We start from the raw sequence: 23,692 nt of genomic DNA on the forward strand, positions 1-23,692 counted from the left end.
GCTTACTATTCCCCTATATCAATTTATCTTGATTCTAATCCTGATCGATAATACCATTTGGCCTCGGAAGTTTATGTTCACCTTGCGACAGTCACATTGCACTGTAACTTCCCTTCATCATCTACCCAGAAAGCAAATCTAAACATCTTCCACCTTTGTTACAGTTAGACTTGACAACAATCCCATACGTGGGATTTTCAATTTCTCACACACCAAACCTCGAAACGTCAGGATACAGTCTTGCGCAGGTGCTTCTTGAAGTTCGATGAATTCGTCAAATTTGATACCATATTCTGTTATTTACAGCCAATTTGCAACCATCCTCTAATTGGATACAGCGAGCGCCTGCCTATTCGCAAGACTTCCCGATGCTCTAAACAGAGCCGGATTCCTGAGGAAGTTCTCGTGCGCTCGGAACTCCCCCTTCGGTTTCTTCGGTTCCCTCATCATGGGGTCTCTGCCATAACCACCACCACCAGGGGTGTTAACAATGATGCGATCTCCCGCACGCATATCAGCCGATGATTTGCCGCTCATGCCAACATGGCGCACCTCCCCAGTGATAGGATCATGCCTGACCCATATATTGACACCGCGCATACCTTCGCACCCACCAGCAAGGCCATAGGGTGCATTGACACGTCTTTCTGAGAGAACCGAGACTTGGACGGGGATGCGGAACTCAATGTCGCGAACGCAGCCATCACCTCCGCGATGTAACCCGGCTCCACCACTGCCCTTCCGAATGGAAAACTCTCGAAGGATCACTGGATACTGTCTCTCGAAAATCTCGGGGTCGCCAATGCGGGTATTTGTCACACCTGTGTGCACGCCACTCTCGCCTTCCCAGTCGGCGCCGGCTCCCGCTCCTCCGGCAATCGTCTCGTAGTATCCGAATCCCTTGAGAATCTCGCCGGTCACGGCATCTTTGCCTCCGTACCCGAAGGTCAGGTTGTTGCATGTTCCCTGCGATGCAGCGGCTGTGTGGAACGCCTTGAAGATGAGGTCGATGACGCGGTTTGTCGTCTCGCCTGTCGACCCGACTGTTGCTGCTGTGAAGGATGGTGTCAGGAGTGTGCCCTTCGGGCAGACAATATTGATGGGTTGCAGACAGCCCTGGTTGAGAGGTATGTCGGAGGAAATCATGCAACGGAGGCAGTACTGGGTCAGTGTTAGCAAGAGTCATGAACATTTGACACGGGGGAGGAAGAAAGAAGGAGGGAAATGGTGTGTGTGAAGAACTTACAAGAATGGCGGAATACATGCAGGCCGGCGGGCAGTTGAGATTGCCGTGGTGCTCAGGTCCGGTGCCTGTAAAATCGAAAATGGCCTCTCCGGTCTCGGAATTGATGGAAATACGCAGTACCAATGGCGTACCGTCGTCGGTGTAGTCGATGGCCTCAAGGTCGGCACCCTCAAACCGTTCCGAGAAGACCTTGAGCAGCTCCCGCACCGACTGAGAAGCGTTTTCTTGAATCGCATTCATATAAAACTCGACCACAGGCCAAGTATATTCATTGACAAGTGAGCGAATGAGTTGAATTCCCCTCTGATTGGATGCCACAGCGGCCTTCAGGTCGGCTATGTTGTCCTTGAGGGTACGTGTGCCGCTGCAGCCGGGATACTTAGCGGGCTCGTTGTACAATATGTCGATCAGCCCTTCTTCATCGAAAACACCCTCTTTGATCATCTTGAACGACTCGAACGAGGCGCCCTCCTGCCATAGCTCCGTCGAGTTGGGCGGCATCGACCCGGGGATGATACCGCCGATGTCAGCATGATGGCCACGATTGCCCACATAGAAGAGAATCTTTGTCGGGTTTTCATCGCTGTCAAACACGGGCGTAATGCAGGTGATATCCGGTAGGTGAGTACCACCCGCTATCGGATGGTTACTCAGGATCACATCACCAGGTTTGAGCTCGCCTGGCTTGTACCGCTTAGCTTGGTATGCGATTGCCGAGGCCATGGATCCGAGATGACCCGGGATATGAGGTGCATTAGCGACAAGACCTCCACTGGCGCTGAAGACGGCGCAGGAATAGTCAAGTCGCTCCTTGATATTTACCGAGATGGATGTCTTTTGCATCGCGTTGCCCATTTGTTCGGCCACACTCATCAGCCGATGGCTAAACACGCTGAGCAGGATTGGATCGATGGCTTCCGTACTAGCAGGCTTGCGCTCACTATCAGTGATCTCGAGAATGATGTGCTCGGGGAGCTTGATAGCTTTGCTGTTGCTGTCGACCACAATTGTCTGAGTCTTGTCGATGATCATGGCCGGGCCACGGACCCGGGCAGCGGTCGGCAGCTGGGTAAGGTCATACACGGGAGTATCGAGCCATCCCTCATTCTCAAAATAGACATTTGAAATGGATTGCTCGCTGAACTCAGGGGTAGACAAGGACTCGAGCTTCTTGAGCTCAGCGAAAGGGTTTGAGGTGTGGACATCTTTGGCCTTGCCAACACTGCGAACACGGACGTCATCAACCAGCATATCGCGCGGCTGGGAGAAGCCAAATTCCTGCTCATGTCGACGGGTAAATGCGTCTCCAAACTCTGCAAGATCATCTGGTTGTCGGATCATCAACATCGTGTCACTTCCCCGGTACCGCATGTTCAGATACATCTCATGCTCAATGGACTCCAGGCCGAAACCTTGGGCAGCTAGGCCTTGCTCGCCTTGTGACCGAAGCTTCTTGAAGCGAGATTCTACCCTTGGCATAATATCAGGGTGGAAAATCAGGGACTCGGGCTCTTGGTTCTCGACAGTCACGTCGGCAAGAGCCATGCCGTATGCAGAGAGGATGCTGGAGTACCGCGGAATGATGGCGCGACGAATACCGAGATCCCGGGCCACGAAGACAGCGTGTTGTCCACCAGCACCACCGAAGCAAGCCAGGTTGTGGTTGGCAGTCTCATAGCCACGCCCTTCACTTAGAGTCCGGATTGGTCGTGTCATAGTTGCATTCGCGATAGACAAAAAGCCACAAGCCACCTCTTCCGGTGTTAGGAGAGAGTCGCCATCTTTTTCCTCGTTGATGGTGGCCGTTACATCCAGGAACATAGTAGTGACTATGTCCGTGTTGAGAGGCTTGGGGAATGATTCCTTGATAATCCGACCGAGGAAGAGGTTGGCATCTGTCACGGTCAAAGGTCCTCCCTTTCCATAGCAAGCTGGCCCAGGGTTGGCGCCAGCGCTCTCCGGGCCGACCTTGAAGAGACCATTCTCCCAGGACAAAATGGAACCACCACCTGCAGCGACAGTATTGATATCGAGCTGGGGTGTCTGGATAGAGATTTCCGCGAGTGTGCTCTCGAACACATGTTCAAGCTCGCCTGAGTATCGGGCCACGTCCGTACTAGTGCCACCCACTAATTTATATTGTTAGTTCCATAAAGCATCTTCACGATATGACAGAGAAGAGAGCTTACTGTCAAATCCAAGCAATGGTGTTGCGTCACTGGGGTCATAGCAAGTCCTTGAGACGCCGACGACACCGCCAGCGGGACCACTGAGGACACCGCGCAGGCCAGCAAAGTTTTTGAAGTTAGTCAGACCGCCGTCTGACTGATTGAGGAATAGTTTCTTTCCGTTTTTGTCTTCCAGCAGACCCTTGAAGCCTTTTCGGAAACTCTCAAGATAACGTGTTGTGACAGGCGTAAGGTAAGCATCGGCGACAGCCGACTGACTTCGCGGGATCAGCTTTGCCATGGAAGAAAGTTTGGAAGAGACAGCAACGTTGAAGCCCATTCCTTTGGCGAGATCTGCGACGGCAAGTTCATGATCGGGGAACATGTATGAATGCATTAGGGCAACCGCAACATCACGGAATCCCTGGTCCCAGAGACGCTTCAGATCGAGACGGACTGCGTCAAGGTTCGGGCTTTTGAGAATCCTCACGGCCTCCCCTGTGATACCTTCCCGCAGGTCAACATCGGCACTAATGTCGATAGTAGTTGGTTCTGGATTTTCGCCCCATCCTTCGATGGTCACACGCTCGTCTACCTCGACAACAGTTTCGTATAACTTGTCCAAACGTTTTACAGTGAGATCGAATAGGTCTGGGCGGGCCTGATTTCCAATTTTGAGAGCTTCCCGGAAGCCCTTGGTGGTGATGAAGGCGACTCTCTCGCCCTTCCTCTCCAGAAGTGCATTTGTGGCAACTGTGGTGCCCATGCGAATTGATTCGACGCATTCCATGTCTAGCAGAGTCCCGCGGGGGATGCTGGCTCCTGTTGCGATTTCCAGAATCTGTCGTATACATTCCGTTGGTGCGTCGCTGTACTCGTCGGGAGACTCAGATAGTACTTTGAGAATGACATTTTCCTCGCGGCCAGGTATTTGAGCCCAGGCGTCTGTGAAAGTGCCGCCTCTGTCAATGGCGATCAGAACTCCCTTGGATGCCATTTTGTTGCCGTTGCTGTTGTTCTTCTTCTTTTCTGATTCAAATACCTAATTCCGTGATGATTTACACACTTGCATTGGAAAATATTCGCCGTTTAATAGTCACGGCATGCAGATGTCCAGGCCGATATAGACCGGCTTAGGGTTAAATTTGCCGAATGTCGGGAAGTGTAGCTAGCGGCCGCGGGACTTGGGAGATAAGCGGGGGACTCAGCCGGGGGACTCAATCAGCTATTCCAGTCGGCTGAGGAGCAGATAAACCTTGCTAAATCGGTAATACGCTGCAATGCCGATCCGCTTTCCCCCATGATAGGTACTGGTGGCGTCCACTAACCCCAGGATGTAGATAAGCCATAACCACAAATTGTATGACACTTAGGTAAATATAGAATAAATGGACTGAGGTAGCCAGGCATTCCCCATAATCACTGGGAAGTGTATTGAACTTTCACTTTCCGAATTCTATATTCACTTAAGACCTAGAGCTTCAATGTCGAGCAATATCATGACGGAGCCCGAGAAAGAGTTGGACATGCTGAAGTCTGCCAAGATGACCAAAGAGGCCTCGAATTGCGATGACCACGAGCTTGGTATCACAATTGAGACCTATGATCGCAAGGCCGAAAGCAAAATGTTGCGCAAGTTTGACGTGAGTTTGGCTGAGTACCTTGTTTAAGACGCCATGAGTAGAATGGAGAGAGGGCATGATACTGATAATCTTCTATTCAGTTCTTTGCCGTCATCCCACTCGGCTTTTTCTACATGATGGCTATACTGGATCGGAGCAACCTAGGCAATGCACAAATCGCTGGCATGCCCGAGGCTATCGGCCTCGTTGGGAACCAATTTGGCACCGCTACCACGCTACTGTACTACCCCATCTTGCTAGCATCCTACTGGGACGTCTCTAACGGAGACGTAGATATGCTACTTATGTTCCCTTTGAAGCCCCGATCTCGGTGTTAGTCAAGAGTGTTGGCCCGAAAGTCCTTATTTCGGCCTCCGCCTTTTGTTGGGGTTCTTCCACACTGGGAATGGGTATGAATGAAACACATATCCTCGAAGCTTGCAAAAACCTTTCTGACAACACGGAACAGCATTTATTAGAAACTACAAAGGGCTCTATGTCTGCCGTTTGCTGATGGGACTGTTTGAAGCAGGTCTTATCCCCGCAAGTGAGGTCTACATGGCCCTGGTTTACAATCGGACTGAAAGAGGGCGACGCATGTCCTTATTCTACACCTTCAGCTGCCTTGCCAGCGCTTTTGGTGGTCTGCTAGCATATGGACTGACACAGATCGATGGACCCAACGGCTTCGAAGGTTGGAGGTGGCTGTTCTCAGTGGAAGCAGCCATCACCATCATTCTAGTTCCCATCTTCTACTTCGTATTCCCGAAAACCCCTGTTGACGCCTGGTTCCTGACCGCTGAGGAAAAGCGCATCGTCCGGGCACGCTACAACAATGACCCACATTGGGCCTTCGATGAGAAGTTCTCGTGGGTTGAACTTGGTAAAGTTTTCGCCGATGTGAAGTTTTATGCCTTCTTTGTCTACCAGTTCTCCATCAACCTCACACAGTTTGGCTTCACTACCTTTCTCCCTACTATTATTTCTGGCCTCGGCTACACCTCTATTCATGCCAATCTGATGACCGTTCCCATCTATATATCGGCTCTTGCGTTCTTCCTTGTCATCGCCTTCGCTTCAGACCGTTATGGTATGCGGGGACCGTTCATGGCTGGCCCTGCAGTGCTAATCCTTATCGGGCTCACCTTGCTGGTTTCAGTTGAGAATCTGAATGTGCGCTTCTTCGCTTGTTTCTGTGAGCCATATCGATCTTAATTGTCCCTTGCGATCAAGGGAAAAGACTAACACTCGTACAGTGACCGCATTCGGCCTATATCCAGCGGCAGCGCTGTCGATGATGTGGCTACAAGACAACGTCGCGGGCTTTTATAAGCGGTCTAGCATGGTCGGCTTTACGCTGACTCTGGCCAATACGGCAGGCGTGGTAGTTGGGCAAATCTTTACCTCCGATACCAAGCCCTACTATAAGAAAGGCCTTTCAATTTGTCTCGGGTTCAGCGTCCTGGCCATTGTAATCGCCATAGCTCTGATGGTGGGCATGAAGATTGTGAACAGAAGGAGAGAGGCAGCAATTCGAGCGGCAGAGGCGGCCGGTTCTCCACTCCCCCGTCAACCCGAGATGGGAGACTGGGACGTGTATTTCAGGTATAATATCTAGAATATGTGTCGAACCACAAGGATTCGGAATGAGCTAGTATGCCAGGGAGCTTAACTGGATGGGTTGAAAAGCCCTGTCTAGCAGCTTTTGATAAGTGTCTCATATTCCATGTGTTATTGCCATGTCACGCAACAGGTGTCTTTTACAGTCGATGTCTTGTCTATAATAAATGCTACATAATATCATGTTGCAGTATGAAGATTAGAATACTATTGACCAAGTCAGCGTAGAAACTTTTGAATACTACATATTTTGGCCCTCAATACATACATACACCCCTGTCAAAACCCAAGATTGATACTGTTATCTTACACATTGTTTACAGACCGCTCATGTGATTTTTGACGGTTTTCTGCCATACAAATTGAACCGCCTTACCACCGCATATTATTTTTCGGAGGAGCTCCCGATAACTATGGGCGACGGATCGGACCACTACGACAAAACTAATTTTCTGCCGAGCAGAAAATTAGTCAGCTAGCCATACGCTGTTCCACAGCTGTAATGAGTATACAGCAATTTATATTTTCTCTAATTACTCACTTTCCAACGGTCGCATTAAGTTCAAATTTGAAGATCTAATTAATTAAAATGCCCCTCTCTAAAAGAGTTATAAATTTCAAACTAATTATAACTATTAGAAGCTGATAAGCAAGTATACCTGAGTAAGTAAGCATAGAGTAAGCAAGTAAGTGTGGAAAATGTCTTCCTAGACCGCCTTCCTATTAAATATACTGCCGACTAGGAGTTTCAAATCGGTAGAACTAGCAGAATTCTGAAAGGCGGTGAATTCTGGTATAGGGCATTAAGATAACTAGAGGAATAGCATCGATGACTAAGCAATTTTATGAATACCAAGACTATTTTATACCTAGTAGATTATTCCAGGTCATATGACCTCCCCGTATACCACCATCTTCTCCTCCTTACGTAAATTGATATTTTCTAAAGCATACGTATTCTTTATATAGTACACTCTCCTCTCTTAAATATGGTACTGCCATTATAGAGAGAGGTAATCTACTCTTTAAAAGGTTTAAGGTTAATTGATAGACGTATACTAGAGGTAAATGTAAAGAGGTTGCAATGTTACATACAGGCCTAAGACCATAATCATACAGGCGGTGATTAGAGCGGTGAGCCAAAAATTAGTTTTGTCGTAGTGGTCCGATCCGTCGCCCATAGATAACCTTCAATCCCATTCCATAATGAATAATGCGGTGCGCAAATGAGAATCCCCGAATTTTGTGGGGAAAATAGTAGCGTCGCCAAATATCTCCAATCATGGAGTGTCTAGCTAATATGGACGGAGACAGAACCAATCCCCACCGATAAGACCCGGCTTGTGCTAGAACATCCCGAGGCTTTGAGCCTTGTTGCCGATATCTACCCTCTGGATCCTGGATACTCAGATAATTTCGGCTCAGCGTGCTCTAAAAAGTACTTCATCGCTTTAGCTTGACCTAGCCTTCTATGGATCGTGCGGAGTCGTCCGGCGGCGAGTCACAAAGACGCGCGAAACGGACAAAGAGGAGCTCGGTTGCGTGAGCAAACACCCATGACCCACTCTTGTCATTTGAGATGTTCTAGCTGAATTAATTGCCCTCAGATGCCGGAGATGTCATGCCCAGAAGGTCAAGTGCTCTGGAGGTACCCCATGCAGTGCCTGCTTGACCGCCGGCCAAGCGAGTGCTTGTAACTATCCTTTTCGAGAGCGGAAGGTCACAATATCCGAGAGGTAGGTCAATCCCTCACAGCAGCTGGTCTGTATGCGATTGTATCTTATCTAAGAGCGCCTAAAGCTATCTGAAACAATTAGAGGCCGACTCGAATGCTCTCAGACATCAAAATGAATCTGCCCGCAGCCGGCCGAGGAGTCCCGTTGACGTCGACCAGCTACTTGACTCGACGATAACATCAGCAGTATCGGACCTCGGAGTCGTAAACCCGTTGTTCGATGCACGCCGGGAGAAGCCACCCACCCAAATCGTAACGGAACCGTCCTTCGTTGGTGAAGCGGCATGCGATGCCTTTATCGAGAGGCTTCTGCAGTCGCTCAGCCAGAGAGAAGCCAACTCATTGCCGCCACCGCACAAGTACATGATAGACCTTCCTGGAGCACGCATGCCCGCCATTAACTATACCCTACCCGACCGAGTCCACGCCAAGCTCCTGATCCAGGTGGCCGCGAGGTTCATCGGAAATGGCCAGCATCTCTATTTAACTTCATATATGGAGGAGGTCGACAGCGTCTACAAGAAAGATGCCGAGCCTAGCTCTATATGGTTGTGTAAGTTGTTAGCATTGGTCGCTCTTGGTGAGTTGTACTCGAATAGGCGGCGCGGTAACGGCGACAATAGGGCCCCAGGGGAGGAATATTTTGTATCTGCTTTGAGTATGTTACATGATCAATATGAAGATACCACAACTCTACATGTTGAGGTTTATCTCTTACTGGTTAGTCACTGGATATTCGCGTCTCTATGAAACATACCTAATTTCGGCAGGCCTGTTACTCGAATGCACTCGGCCGCGTTAGATCTGCCTACACATATTCAGGTATTGGGATGAGAATCGCGCTAAGCCTTGGCATGCATCGATCATCGTCGTCTCTACATACCAGTGCTGTCGAGCGGGAGTCCCGGCGCCGCATATGGTGGTCTCTTTACCTTTTTGACCGGCTTACTTGCTCGAAGCTCGGCCAACCAACGGCTGTGAATGACGATGACATTGACGTGGAACTCCCGACGATGGATGGGCTAACGCCTGAAGAGAAGGAAGAATTTCCAGATCCACACCACTTATTCGCGAGCGTTGGCCTTGCGAAGATAGCAGGAGACATATGTAAGCAGCTCTCCTCTAACTAGCCATTCTTCCTATTCCCAGGGACATACCAAGCTAACATTTGAGTACAAATAAGTGAGCGATATATACTGTATGCCAGGACGAAAGAAGATCCACTTCGTGAAGAGGGTTCACGGTATTCTAAGCAACCTCCGAGACTGGGATGACACGCTACCTCAACACCTCGCTTTCCGCTGGGACGATTCAAACCGTCATGTCGCCAGTCTCCACCTCTGTTACAACCAGTGCATAATCCACACAACACGACCAATATTACTACACTTATTCCGTGTGCAGTTCTGTCTGGATGGGTCCCGCACCGCAGACCAGCCATCGCAGAGCTTCTCGCCGACGACGACGGCGCTGGCTGACAGCTGCGTAAATGCGGCGCGTACATCCAACCGCATCCTTTCCAAGCTATTTGTTGACGGCACATTGGCTACTCTGGGCTACTGGGACGCGCACTACCTTTTCTCCTCTACTCTGATTCTTCTCATGTCCGCCGTCATGAGCCCCAGTCAGGCTGTCTCTGATGCGGTTGACACTGCTCTCAGTGTGCTATGCTCTATGCGTGATGATGGTAACGTTCCCGCCAATGACTACTATGAACGCCTTCTTCTTGTGCAGAAAAGTATTGCTGAGCTGAGGGATGGAGTTAGGAAAGGGAGAGATGGTGGGCCCGCCACCGCCGTGCAGAGTCCTCAAATCGTAGGTACGGGCCATGAAAGGGCACGGTTAGATGAGGTTGGCTGGGCTTCACAGAATAGTGACGTTGGAGGTGTTGGGATCGAGAATTTCAGGCTCGAGGACAATCTTGACGCGCTAGCCAATCCTTATATTGACGGCTTCTTAGCCGAGAAGTCTTTCACCTGGCCGAATGCCTTTCCTGATGGAACTACCTTGCAGCAGTTTGCGAACGAGCTCGGCGTTAGCTTTGGCCTGCTAGACCCTCATTCTTGTGGCTAGAGGGATACCGGACACACTAAACCTTTCTTATTTGATTTTACTGTGTATGCTTAGCGCATTTTGGACGACTTCTCCGGCTTAGAAAAGGGTATAAGCTGCTTTGAATTTATTTTTTAACCCTGTAGCAGATATCGCCATGTGTAGATTAGACAGAATGGTATAAATGACTACACAATGGCTGCCACCAGGCAAAGAAGACCACTAGCAGAAAATATAGATACAGCTCAGAATCCTAACGACCAGTGAGCAATGTAATAGCGTTTGCACAATCCTTTCCAGCTCGGGCCAAGATGCCTGAGTCTTGTTGTACCAAAATGAAACCGGCTCCGAGCTTATTCAGAGCCCAGTCATGCAGCTCTTCGTTCTCGTAGATACCAGCAAGACCGAATACCTTGCCATGTTTCTTGCAGGCCCGACTCACTGCCTCCACAGCCGACTGAAATTCATCGCTCTTGAACTGGGCAGGGACCCCAAGTTCCGTAGATAAATCGTTCGACCCGATCAGCAGCACATCTATCCCACCCACGGAAGCAATCTCGTCCACATTGTCGATGCTCTCCCGGGTCTCAATCATCACAAAAACAGACGATGCATTGGAGTTATTCTCCTGGGTGAAAACACCGACCGGCGTCGACTGAAGCCGGAAATATGGCAGCTGGCCTGTCATAGACCTCTTCCCCGTAGGTGGATATTTGCAAATGGACACTGCGCTTAGGGCATCATCTGTGGAAGCGAAAATTAGTAAAAGAAAGAAAATCAGGGTATGTTTCTTACCTTTGTTATGAATATGGGGAAAGATGACTCCCATGGCACCGCCATCCAAGACGCGCTGCACGAAGCCGTCGCCACACTGGTAGGGGACGCGGACAAAGGGTGTGATACCTGAACCCAGGCCCGCCATACACAGCAGACTTGCATCATTTAGAGATAGCGTCGAGTGTTCTAGGTCGATAAAGAGCGCATCGTATCCACTGTTCGCCGCCAACTGGACCACTTGGGGGTTGGTGACTAGCCGGATACCGAATGCCTATTATCACCAGTTATCAGACAGATAATTATCCCACAGCGGTCACTAAGAGTTAGACTTGCCTTGCAGATTTGGCCCTTCGCCGTTTTCTGCAGCAGGTTGTTGGTGTAGCTGGAACCCATAATGAACAAAATAAAAGTAGAAGTAGAAGTAATTCGATTTGACAACTTGTAAATGATTTGAGAGGAGTCGAGATATCTTGATATAGGAAAATCCAATCCGCTGACTCCTTTTGTACTGATCAGGATCTATAGATGTTTATCGGGACCGGTTGGTGCAGGCCGTACCCTTCTTTTTCCGGGTCGGCTCCTGAGCTGCCGTGCCGTAACATGAACAAGATCGGGTAGGCTGCCGACTCTGTGGGAAATTACACCAAGTTTAGCTTCAAAAATATCGGGTTAATATGCCGGAGAGATGTTGGGGTTATGTATTTAGGTGAGAAATTCTGCGCAAGAAACGCGGAGTAGCAAGAGTCTGATACGAGTCTTACCTTCCATTTCCCTCTCCAAACTTCATTCTATCGAAAAAAAATATGTTTGACAATATACCCTCGGGTCCTGCAGACCCTTTTTTTCATCTGAAGAAAAAGGCCGATGAAGATGACCACCCAGACAAGGTTGACATAGGGGTAGGCATATACCGAAGCGAGCAAGGGACCTACCAGGAGCTGGCTGTCGTAAAAAGGGTAATCATGCCAAATCAAGACAAAGATGATGAGAAGACAGTTATTAACGAGACGTACCCATAGGCAAAGAAAATACTGGAGCAACTCGAGTTGGGGCATGATGTAATATTCCGCATATATCAAAGATCCCAAACCGCACCACTAACCAATAATTTAGTATGGACTCACTACTGGGGATGATCGATTCCTCAAGCTCGCAGCGGAAGTCATGTTTGGCCAAGAAAATGAAGCGTTGGTATCAGGGCGGGTTCGTCTCCACAGAATATTTGGATGATCATATATTAATTCCCCAAACTAGATCGCATCCGTACAGACTCTCTCGGGCACAGGAGCCAACCATACCGCCGCTGTCCTCATAGCTAGACTACTCGATCCAAAGCCAGCCATCTACCTCGGAGTGCCTACCTGGAACAACATGAAGCCGCTCTGTGAGTATGCCGGCTTAGAGACCATCGAGTACCCATACCTAGACCGTGAAACATCCGAACTCTCCTTCCAGCCCTGCATCGACGCAATCAGGAGTGCTCCTACAGGGAGTGTATTTGTTCTACAGGGCTGTTGCCACAACCCGACTGGCAAAGACATCACATTGGATCAGTGGCAGCGGTTCGGAGAGGAGATAAAAGCACGGGGTCACCTAGCTTTCATCGATATCGCCTACCAGGGACTCGGTGATGGGTTAGATGAGGACGCTGCAGGTGTTCGGATACTATCACGTCTCGGTATCGACATGATCGTATGCCAATCATTCTCCAAAAATTTCGCTCTGTACGGCGAGCGCTGCGGGGTTCTTCATGTAGTCACACGGTCAGTCGAGGCTGCGACCAATACCAAAGACCAGCTGCGGAGCCTGATACGGCGCGAATACTCCTCATCACCAGCGTACGGGTCGCGGTTGGTTACAATCGTGCTAGAGGATCCCGAGCTACGTCAGCAATGGTAAGGGACTTGCTTATAAATGGTCGTATTTCTACTCACTGACAATCTTTTTCTATAAAGGGTTGAGGAACTCGCGTCCATGAGAGCAAGGTTAATTCAAAACAGACAACGACTAAAAGAGCTGTCGACGACTCTGCAAGTATGCTGTCTTCCCTTGTGTCTTATCAAGATTACAGGTGCTAACATAATATACTTTACAGACACCAGGTGATTGGAAACATATTGTGGAGGAGAAGGGGCTCTTTTCGTACATCTTGTCCTCTCTCCCAAAACGAGTCACCATAACTGACCGTTGACCAGGTGCCTCGCGATCACCCCCGCACAGTGCAATGCCCTCATTGACAAATACCACGTGCATCTCCCGGTGAGCGGCCGGATCAATGTCGCTGGGCTAAATACGAATAATACTGAGCGGACAGCTCGTGCGATTGATGCAGTGGTCCGAGGGAGTGTGGCGGGAAAGCTGTGAGATTGTCGATGGATAATTCGCTCGTGGTTTAACCTGGATACATATACTTGACAGCCATATATCATATATACCTTGTCAGATAGTAAGGTGCGGGAGAGCGTTTCTTCCTTTCTAATTTTTCCATGGGCATATTGGGGTCTAGATCGTAGCATAACATATACCTTTTTTCCATCAAAGTTTAGCAGAAAATACTCTATAGCCAACCTCCAGGGCTTTGTCAATAATAACTTCAATTTCTCGAGAATGACAAAGTAATAGTGCCTTAAGAGCCCACCATCACCGGATGGCACAGTTTCATCTCATACTTCCCACTCTGCCAATTAGTATAAAGTCCTGAAGGTTGAGAATAACAGTGCCGACACGATTTCCCGCCTGCAAAGGGAGAGATAACAGTCACTCCAATTCCCCTCATAATTCGCGAACCATTTTCAGTTATTGACAATGCCACAATTTTTGACAGCCTGCTGAGAACTAGATCCACGCTATTGTGTGAGAGGGTTTGATGCTCCACAAATTAGTGTGGGGTCATTTAACCAGCCTCACTTTATATTAGGTAGGTGCGCTCTGAATTGCAAATACTCCTCGATGCTGTAAAAAGATGTTCTACTTGCAGGTCCATCGACTAGGAGACTGGGATCAGCTGGAATTGATGGCCCCTTGGACTTGCATCGAGAGGGGTTTGTCACCTGATCGACATGTCAGCATTGGCTCCAGGGCTGATTTCCCTATCTAGGATCTCCTTGCATCCCTAAACATTCTAGCAAAAATTAGTCTTCATCGTACCTTTACACCGAACTCTAACCAGAGAGAATATCGAAGAGACTTACTATCTCGGCCTTTCTATTTTTCGCTTTTCATACCACTATGGTTGTACAATTTTGTGGGGATTGTGGCCATCTTTTGGATGTGTCGCCCCAAGAAGAAATCCTTTGTGAACTTTGTGGAAAAGTCGCGAAAAGTGTGACATCCACATCGATTTACTGTTGCCCTCGGCTGATCGCCTCATAACACGCAGATACAATGCTTACCTACGAACGTGTATCGGAATCGTCGAATTTTCCTTCACGGCTCCGAGATAAACTTCGCTCGCAAACACAAGTTGTCACCCGGGACGAGCTTGGTGATGGCCCTATAACGACAATAGAATGCCCTAAGTGCTCGAACAAGCAGGCTACTTGGACTGAAGCGCAGCTTCGAAGTGCGGACGAAGGAAGCACTATATTCTATTGTTGTATGAAGTGCCGCTATAGGTATTCGATTCACTTATTCCGCTCGCTTTCTACATACAAGGTCTAACTCAATTTTGCTCTAGATGGAAGGAAAACAACTGAAAGTTTCATATTCTGTCTAAATGCCCCCGGAGCAAAGTTGATACTGATATTTGACTCGTTGCGCATGTGGAAGGAACTACAAGTGGCACTTTAGTTCAAATAGATTGATAATTTCAATCTCGTTCATACTACCAACTTATCAACCCTATCGTCCAGGAAATTCAATCATAATGCCAGCAACATTACATTGAAAGTGAAACTGCAAACTGGGGATGAGCCAAGGGACAGCTACCCTTATGGGGACCGGCATGGGAGAGGTGAGAACGGGGTAACAGTTCTCAGCTAGAAGGGTAAATCGCATGTCAGACTAACCATATCACTCGTTTCGCTCTTCTATTGCAATATCGTCTTTCTCGTGGCTGACAAGAAGGACAGCAAGTGTTGTGAATACATTTACACATCAATATCTCCGATCTTGATGCCTGACAATTCCGGTAATTCCTGATAATTCAGGCATCATGGCCTTGGCATTTCTCCACACTCCACACCTGCCAATGTCAAATGAAGGGCGTCGGCAAGTTCGGGTCCTATGGCACCGAAAGTTTTCTAACATCCCAATATAAATTACTGGTTATCCTAGCCAAGTGTATATACTTCTCGTATGTTTTAGACGTAAAAGTTTTTATTATTCTTACATATTGCCTCGAATTGCTCGACAATGGCCCATTCCGATTCAGAACACAAATTGAAGAAACCCTGGATTGAAACGCCTTTGATCGAGTCGGCGACATTCTCAAAGGCTGCTGGGTGGTAAGACTGCGCTTTTATTTTCCTTAATCAAATTTCTGAGCTGACCTAAAATGCCAATATAGTAGAATTTTTCTCAAATTAGAGTCGCTCCAACCTTCTGGCTCGTTCAAGTCACGGTGAGTTCGGCATTCCAAAAAGAGATATGATACAGAATCTAAATTAGTTTAGGGGCATTGGAAACTTGATCCTCACATCTCTTTCTGATCCATCAAACAATGGCAAAACCTTGCATTTTTTCAGCTCCTCGGCAGGCAATGCGGGGCTTGCAGCAGTTATAGCCGCTCGAGATCTCGGTTGTTCCTGTACTGTTATTGTGCCCGTTAGCGCGAAGCCAATGATGATCCAAAAAATACGCGCTGCAGGGGCTTTGGATGTTATCCGCCATGGCGCCAGTTGGTTCGAAGCTGACTCGTACCTGCGAAAGAATTTCATTGAAAATGAGGACAGCAAATCAGATCCCTTGATCAGGAACATTTATATCCCACCATTCGATCACCCTGACATCTGGCGCGGTGCAGGGACTCTGGCTGATGAGCTAGTCAAGCAGTTACCTCCAAGGCACCACGGAAAAACCGATACCTATTGTCCATTCCCGGCAGATGCAATCGTTTGCAGCGTTGGTGGTGGTGGTCTTTTGAACGGGATTATCGACGGCCTTGAGAGGCATTTGCCAGTGCCTCAACCGGCAAAGCTTCCCCAGCAAGCGATGAAGAAACTTCAAATTCTCGCTGTTGAAACATCCGGGGCGGATTCGCTAGCTCATTCGCTACACAAGGGTTACTTACACCCTCTACCTGCAATTACATCGCAGGCAATCACCCTAGGGGCACTCTGCGTGGCACAGAAAACGCTGAAGAACGCTCAATCTCCTCCGTCCGGTATCCAAGTCACTAGTATTGTGGGTACCGACGCCGATGCTGCGAGGGGAGTTGTGCGTTTGTGTGATGAACTGCGGTTGGAAGTCGAGCTGGCTTGCGGAATCAGTGTCCAAGTTGGGTTAGATAGGCTAAGGGAAGTCATGACAGACCTAGCACCGGATAGTCGAGTTGTAATCGTTGTTTGTGGAGGAAATGATGTTAGTTCCGAAATGATTACGGGTTACCGGCAAAGTTCGAGAGTGGCTGGCAACGAAAAACGACGGGAATCGATGTTGTGAAAAAGCTGATGTTGGAACTACATTTGGTTGTTGTAAGATCGTGAATTACCTACTCCCCTGGTCAGACCCATCTGTATTGATGCTTGAGGGTAATATTATCCTCTTGCTCTCATCTAGCCTCATTCCGTGTCTAATGATGATAATCCTCGTTAATCCCACACTAGCAAGTCTACCATTGCATTAAGTCTTCAAAGCCCAAATATCACTGCAGTCGAAGAGATCCGTGATCCTCGGCTTCGTCCAGCGCATCGGCAATGCGCGATCCCTCTCCCTCGAACAGCATCCCGTCGTAAGTCGCCGCGCCTAAAACGCAGCCAACAATAGGGGCGAAGAGGGGAACAACGAAATAGTAGTTGGCCGCCGTAAACACCTCTCGGCCATAGACGATAGCAGAGAACAATCTCGGGCCAAAATCTCTGGCTGGGTTAATGGCCTGGTTTTATTAGTACGAGTTCCTAACCTGACAACCTGGGAACATACATAACCGGTCTGCCAGCCCAATGCTGCTCCGATCATGAGCAGCAGCAGAAAGACAGCGATCTGAGGAGCAGGAAATCGACGGGCATTTCCAGGATCGGAGATGCTGAGAAGGCCGAACATCAGCACAGCTGAGCCCAGCATCTCAGAAAAGACAGCCTCCCAGTTCGACTGGAAGAAGGCACCTGGGTAGGTCGAGAAGATGCCCGCTGAATGGTGACCGACCGGGCTCAGGATTGATCCGCCGGGAATGGTGTATTCAGGATCCCAAGCTTTGATCGCCGAACGGTAGTTGATATATACGATGGCAGCGCCGACAAACCCGCCCAGGAACTGCGCAGCCAGCTTGCCTGGGATTTGTTTCCATTGCCCTTCAGATGGACGTACAAGGGCAAGGCAAAGAGTCACGGCCGGGTTTATGGTCGGGCCGGGATCGGATAAATAGCCAGATAGACACACGGCAGCAGCCCAGGCGAGGTTGATGGACAGCCAGGTGCCGTAGTTGTAGTCGGAGAGCAGACATTGGGCGACAACTCCATCCCCGATAACGATTAGCAGGGCAGTCCCGAGAAATTCAGCCGCGTATGGCTTCAGTGCCCGACGAGGAATCATTTCGGTGAAGATGGTATTGTAATCCGATGCCCTTCGTAGATACAAGGTGGGATGAGGGACCCCTGATTTCAACCAAGGTTGATGTGTGTGTTTACCTAATTAAATAAACCGGGGACGGTGACGTCATACTGCTCGGATCTTCCTCCGATATGCCCAATACGGGATGCCGATTCTCCCGATATGGGAACAAGTTGTCCCCAAGGTGATCAAATGGGTTTCTATTGCTTTTGCGCCCAATCTTAGCCCACAGAGAGGGTACTCGACTACATATTTATGCACTAATATGTGATTTTTTGCAAGTGAAATCTAGTATAAATGGCATTTGCATTGTAACAACTTGAGAATTTTAATCTCTTTCATACTATCGACTCACCTAAATCTATCGGTCTGAAAAATGCAATCATCATACTAGCAAGCCTATATCAAAAACGATAGAAACCGCAAGTAGTCGTCTATATACCAAGATCAAGGGATACCTATCATACATCTTCAATATCAAACCGCATGTTAAGGCGTTGAAGGTATTCACCATCATGAAAAGTAACGATCCTAGCAATTCGCTTTCTGCCTTGGCCCCACGCACACAGAACAAAAGCTGCAGCCGTCTTACCGATTGCAGTACCCAGCAGGGCATCAAACTCGCACGAGGGAGTCCAGATCCGGTGTTCACTAGAAGGGTACTCAAGCTCCTCGGCTCTATACACCTCATCACGAACACACTGCACCGTGTCAGTTTCAAAAATCGAAGTAACGAATACGTATTTAAGACTGTTGAGCGGAAAATCCATCTCATAGGCAGCCTTAGTTAATTCTGATATATGTGGAGCGGTGCTTCGCCTTGATCGACGGATCCAGTCAAGGAAGACCACCCCTTGTCCAGTGCGTCCCTCCCAGCCCACCGGTGGACCTTGTCGATTATGGATTTCTATCTTGTTAAGCTCATCTGGTAGATCAAGAGGGTAGATGCAGGTATCCCATGCTGAATCCCACCATACAGCTTCGTGGGTGACAGAATAATTCTGGGGTTGGGGATCATATGTCACAGCGAATGTGGATCTAGGGTATGGACACCCCAGCTCATGTTCGCGTTCAATCCATCTTCGTAGGCTTCGTCCTTTTTCTTCCCATGGAGAGTATCTAGGCATTATGGGTTAGGGGTTAAGAGATAGGAGAAAAGGCCTCGGATAACACTCACTAGCTCGTCAATTTAACTGGATTTGAAGACGCTATCTAGTACCTGGCTTTATACCTCCGATATCACAGACTGAGGACAAAGAAGGTCCATAAATACCATTGTTTGAATAAACTCTAAGTAAAGGGCGAGTACAAAGCCAAATTGAACAATGAGCCCCGGTTGAAAAAGGATACCACTAGTTAAGGAGAAACAATAAGCCTGGAAATAAAGGAATCTGCTAGAGAGTGAAACAGGTGTAAGCTAAATAAAGTACTGGTATCTATTAGACATAGTAATTGATTCTCGTTCTGTTTATTTCAGGGAAGGTTCTATTTGAGTAAGATTGAATGGGCGTTTTATTAGGCATACCAAGTTACTTCTTGTTCTCTTTCGTCATTTTGTTCCATATTATTTTCTGTCCAATTCGGCGTAAGATGATTATTGGAAATAGCTAGTCCAGAATAACCCAAAACTCCTACACGAATTTCCCAATACCTGGCTTGGAACTAAGGTTCGTTCAATTTGAGGATACTGCCATGATCACCAGCTACTTGATTAGAACTGACTTAATAGTGTACCTTTTGCTAGCAAAAGAATGCTAAAGCCGGATCAGGTTTTTTTTGAAGGTGCTCACAAGAACTATATATCCTCCAAGGGCGTTATTATCTAGCCTGATGTCTTCTTCTGCTCCCATACTTCCCAGGGGTTTGATATTAATTGCACCCCTGATCAAATTGTAAACCACTCAATTGAGCAGCATTTAATATATTTCCCTATATCAGATCGAAACATACCTGAAGTTAATAAAACCGTGATGTTTATACTCCCACACCGTCGTGGCAGAATCAAACATGCGCCAAACCCCTTTAGGCCAAGCGCCCCAATGATAGCCAAGCATCCAAACAATCCACGTAGATTGCAAGGAGAGTCCTCTAAGCATCCCACAAGCATAATCATATCTGCTATCCAGATCCAATAAAGGTATGTGAATATATCTACCCTGTTTGAAAGAGACTATCCGCACCAATTCGTCCCTAAATGCGCCCCTTCTCCCCGCGTTGCTTCGGGGTCGCGCGCATATCCCGTGGTATTTGGGCCATGATGTCAGCCCAATGGAGTGTCTACACGCGTCAAAGTTTGAGTCAATCTGCTTGTATACTAACAAAATTCTCTATATAGCGTCCTCAAACATTCAAACCTACCTACCGCGTTCAATTAATTCACAATGTCTGTCGAAGCCTCAGCATCGGTACGTTAATCGCAGATGACACCACAGCCGCGACATATCAATGCGCAACTAGGCTGCAAGAATACGCACTACCATTACATTATCACGAACGGTCCTAACAACCCTTCAGCCCATCCCTATTGAGGATCTCACTAAGATCACCACCGAGGTACGCCCGTTCCCCAGAATACCCCGTAGCATCAACCCCGCGCTAACATTTTACTCTAGGCCTGTTCGGATGCCCTCAAGACAAGCCAGAGCTATGAGCATGACAATGTCGGAACCTGGAACTCCCAGATTATCGTAAGCACTAACACCAAACCGCGCAATAGTGATACTGACAATTCCCCGCGCAGAACACCGTCCTTAAGGCCCTGATCTCCGCTACCGCACCTACCGATGCCTCCAAGCCTCCTCCCTACCGCTTCACCGTGAACAGCACAATCGTGCAGCAGGGCGTGATTGACCCGTCCATCGCCGAGGGTGGCGCACTCAGCAATGCCGGTAAGCGTGGTATGCATTCCGCCTCCGGGGCCTTCTGGGATGTCAACCGCGATGGCATGTGGACTTTCAAGTACACTGGTGCTGAGGAGCGCGGGATTGATGTTGTTGTTTGTGTGACATGGTTTGCCGTCGTATAAGGACGGGCCTGATTTTTTTTTGGCCTGTTCTATGATGAACATATCCATGGATGGCATAAAAGTCCATAAGCGGAGGTCGTGACTTTGTCTGTGAGAAGTTCCTTGAACTCCTTATCGGCTTTGTATCACGGGCTTCATCTTTCTTTTTCATGTACTTGAACATGTGTTTTTAGTGCTCTGGGTATGTTCAGATCTGCTCTTCTCTTTCTCGTGTCATTTGATTTGAGTTCGGTCTAAGCGTGGTGTTATGTTTCTTCTAGTTTAGACTTGCTGGTATTCTTCGAGAAATTGGATAGCCTTGCAAACGTCTATGGGACATCCATGGATGTTACCCAGTATGTATACATAGTGCGGAGAAAGAAAACTTGGCATAGATATTGGAATTGTTAGTGGTATCTCAAGACTATGCAGGATCCTCTGTGGGATGAAACTAGGGGAAGTAAAAATGTCTGCAGAATAATTCAACGACAAAGGTCTCCATTGACCAGCCGAAATACGCCATGTAACCAGGAAAAATTGGGAAACACCCATCATTGCTTGCGCCATGCCATGTGTAGATTACCCATAATAATGTCAACGCCAGTAAAGACCCATCAATCATGAAAGCAAAACGCCAGTTAGTTGAGATAACTCAACCTTGCATCTTGCCCCTAGCGAGGCTCCGAATAGTCATTCAAAGCAACACAAACGGAACCTCGATGATGGCCGCTGTACTGGCGGATGATGTTGCCAGTGCCGAGCTCCCACAGACGGGCGTAGTGATCACTGGAGACAGTCACGAGGTATGCACTGTCTGCAGAGAAAGCGCAGTCCCAAACCCAGCGCTGGTGATTGGCGAGGGTGGTCTCTAGGAACAGTGTGTGGTTGACTGGATCCATAGGAGGCCCGTCGGGGGATGAGGTGAATGTCTGTTGCGGTGTCTCTTGGCGAGGAGGGTTGTCGGTAATACGGAGGAGATCACGGTCTTGGACGGGTGCGTCGAAAATGCGAAGCAGATCCCGAGATTGGGCGGGAACCTCGACAGGGGTTACCGGAGCTTCCACCGGTGCTGCTTCAACTGTCGGGTTCAATGCCTCATTCTCCTTCCATTGCTGTAATGCCAGTTTGGCAGGCGGAAATTCAGCGTCGAGGTTCCAAACCTTGGCAGTATGATCCGCAGAGCAAGTTGCAAGATGCTTGACATCGGGAGAGAGGAGAACACGAGTGAGGTAGTCCTTATGCGCTTGGAAGGTACAGACGGGGATGATTCGGGTGGTTTCCTCAGTTTGGACCATGCGCCACAAGTAGACGTTGCCCTGTTGAAGTATTAGTAAAGAATCATAATATCTGCCGTGAAACAAAATCACGCACCTTCTTGTTTCCAGCGCAAAGCAAGGATCCATCACTGGCAACGCTGACACTGAGAACCGCAGTGTCCTCCTCCGGAATCAATTGATGAGTACAGACACTCTCGCCCAAATCCCAGACACGAACCATACCGGCGTGGTCACCGCTGATGAGCTCGCCCTGGTTAGGATGAATGACCACATCATTGACCGGAGCCCGATGGACGTAGTTTCGCTGCAAGCTACCGGTACGGGTGTCCCAGACTTTCACAGTTCCGTCCTCGGAGCTGGTAACCATCCATTTTCCCTCGCAGTGGAATGCCACGCCGGTGATGTTGCTCGTGTGACCTTCGAAGGTAATCACGGGGTTAGGATTGGTTGACTTGATGTCAAAGAGTTTGACATTGTTATGACCCGCCGCAGCCAGGAATCTCTTATCCGGGGTGATGCAAAGACGATTGACTTGGGAGTCTGGATGCTGGATTGTACGTGAACAGATACCCGAGAGCGCTTCCCAAAAGCTAGCAGAGAAATAGTCAGCAAGAGTCCCGGTATGAATTATCGCTCTGTGGGTGCTGGATAAACACTGCACGCAGCTAACTAAGTGCCAACTTACCGAATGGTATGGTCGTACCCCGCTAAAATATGCAACCAAGGTAATTAGCTCAATGCCTAGAAGAATGCGGGGAGCTCCTTATGATATTCCACTTACCGGTGCATAGAATGACACTCATGTTCGCCTTAGTTGGGTTCAAATGAATGTAGCGGGGAAGTAATTGATCTTCGTGGCCTCGTTCTGGGTACCTCTGGAGTCCCTTGAGGCGTTACGGGAGCTGTCAAGGCGAGACGGCCCAGACCGAACGTTGGATGGAGTCCCGTTTACTGCCATTACCACCACGTGATTATAGATCCACGTGAGCAAAGCGGTGTCGCTGTGTGACGATAAGGCGATAAGGCGAGGGCGGTAAAAAGGCGGTGAAGCTGAAAGGGCAGGCGGTCAAAAAGGTGCAAAGAACCAGTTACGCGTTATTGCTTGTCTAACAAGATCCGTTAATGATTTTATAGATAAGCTAATAGCTCTGCTCTAGAAATGTGTCTAATTTTATATAATTGAACAATATCTTGTGTGAATTCTTCGTGTTGTCAAACTTACTCTATCTCTAGTCCCCGAACTAGATTGGGCGGTACGTCCAGCGGTGCTTGGGATTGACATATGATTGGTCAACATTAAGTTAAACCTCTAGCAGAATAATTGATTGGACGGCAGAAAAAAAAACATACCGATGTAGTCAAACAAGTATGTATTTGTCGTCTCTATTGAGCTGTATTGATCCCTATTGGACTCCATTGTTTGGTGTAAGACAATAGAAATGTCACTTTCTTTGTTCTTGTTTGCTTCCATTTTGCCTGTCTA

The 23,692-nt window shown here is 48.4% G+C and overlaps 9 protein-coding genes across 9 annotated transcripts; 5 read left to right on the plus strand and 4 right to left on the minus strand.

The window, feature by feature from the left end:
- Positions 1–324: 324 nt before the first annotated feature.
- Positions 325–4,411, minus strand: N7518_001345 (uncharacterized protein; the record flags this gene model as incomplete). Its single annotated transcript, XM_057182273.1, has 3 exons — positions 325–1,161; positions 1,247–3,375; positions 3,436–4,411. The coding sequence occupies 3 exons, from the start codon at positions 4,409–4,411 to the stop codon at positions 325–327; spliced, it is 3,942 nt and encodes a 1,313-aa protein (XP_057043723.1).
- Positions 4,412–4,913: 502 nt separating this feature from the next.
- On the plus strand, positions 4,914–6,654 carry N7518_001346 (uncharacterized protein; the record flags this gene model as incomplete). Its single annotated transcript, XM_057182274.1, has 5 exons — positions 4,914–5,057; positions 5,138–5,277; positions 5,331–5,446; positions 5,506–6,231; positions 6,293–6,654. The coding sequence occupies 5 exons, from the start codon at positions 4,914–4,916 to the stop codon at positions 6,652–6,654; spliced, it is 1,488 nt and encodes a 495-aa protein (XP_057043724.1).
- A 1,473-nt stretch (positions 6,655–8,127) lies between these two features.
- N7518_001347 (transcriptional regulator family TF) lies at positions 8,128–10,464 on the plus strand (the record flags this gene model as incomplete). The annotated part of the gene is made up of 5 exons (XM_057182275.1): positions 8,128–8,198; positions 8,264–8,392; positions 8,457–9,111; positions 9,162–9,498; positions 9,575–10,464. The coding sequence occupies 5 exons, from the start codon at positions 8,128–8,130 to the stop codon at positions 10,462–10,464; spliced, it is 2,082 nt and encodes a 693-aa protein (XP_057043725.1).
- Positions 10,465–10,696: 232 nt separating this feature from the next.
- On the minus strand, positions 10,697–11,613 carry N7518_001348 (HpcH/HpaI aldolase family protein; the record flags this gene model as incomplete). The annotated part of the gene is made up of 3 exons (XM_057182276.1): positions 10,697–11,187; positions 11,239–11,472; positions 11,529–11,613. 3 exons carry the CDS (start codon positions 11,611–11,613, stop codon positions 10,697–10,699), a joined length of 810 nt encoding a protein of 269 aa, XP_057043726.1.
- A 410-nt stretch (positions 11,614–12,023) lies between these two features.
- On the plus strand, positions 12,024–13,584 carry N7518_001349 (uncharacterized protein; the record flags this gene model as incomplete). The annotated part of the gene is made up of 6 exons (XM_057182277.1): positions 12,024–12,119; positions 12,334–12,423; positions 12,475–13,115; positions 13,176–13,254; positions 13,316–13,362; positions 13,416–13,584. 6 exons carry the CDS (start codon positions 12,024–12,026, stop codon positions 13,582–13,584), a joined length of 1,122 nt encoding a protein of 373 aa, XP_057043727.1.
- A 1,989-nt stretch (positions 13,585–15,573) lies between these two features.
- On the plus strand, positions 15,574–16,821 carry N7518_001350 (putative L-serine dehydratase; the record flags this gene model as incomplete). The annotated part of the gene is made up of 3 exons (XM_057182278.1): positions 15,574–15,665; positions 15,728–15,781; positions 15,834–16,821. The coding sequence occupies 3 exons, from the start codon at positions 15,574–15,576 to the stop codon at positions 16,819–16,821; spliced, it is 1,134 nt and encodes a 377-aa protein (XP_057043728.1).
- Positions 16,822–17,023: 202 nt separating this feature from the next.
- On the minus strand, positions 17,024–17,910 carry N7518_001351 (uncharacterized protein; the record flags this gene model as incomplete). Its single annotated transcript, XM_057182279.1, has 2 exons — positions 17,024–17,254; positions 17,302–17,910. The coding sequence occupies 2 exons, from the start codon at positions 17,908–17,910 to the stop codon at positions 17,024–17,026; spliced, it is 840 nt and encodes a 279-aa protein (XP_057043729.1).
- A 2,399-nt stretch (positions 17,911–20,309) lies between these two features.
- N7518_001352 (dynein light chain Tctex-type family protein) lies at positions 20,310–20,953 on the plus strand (the record flags this gene model as incomplete). Its single annotated transcript, XM_057182280.1, has 4 exons — positions 20,310–20,333; positions 20,443–20,481; positions 20,541–20,615; positions 20,669–20,953. 4 exons carry the CDS (start codon positions 20,310–20,312, stop codon positions 20,951–20,953), a joined length of 423 nt encoding a protein of 140 aa, XP_057043730.1.
- A 650-nt stretch (positions 20,954–21,603) lies between these two features.
- On the minus strand, positions 21,604–23,012 carry N7518_001353 (WD40 repeat domain-containing protein; the record flags this gene model as incomplete). The annotated part of the gene is made up of 4 exons (XM_057182281.1): positions 21,604–22,248; positions 22,304–22,799; positions 22,895–22,916; positions 22,991–23,012. 4 exons carry the CDS (start codon positions 23,010–23,012, stop codon positions 21,604–21,606), a joined length of 1,185 nt encoding a protein of 394 aa, XP_057043731.1.
- Positions 23,013–23,692: the final 680 nt, after the last annotated feature.

The sequence above is a fragment of the Penicillium psychrosexuale genome (assembly GCF_028828465.1).
Source record: "Penicillium psychrosexuale strain IBT 29551 chromosome Unknown utg000002l, whole genome shotgun sequence".
Classification (NCBI taxonomy): Eukaryota; Fungi; Ascomycota; class Eurotiomycetes; order Eurotiales; family Aspergillaceae; genus Penicillium; species Penicillium psychrosexuale.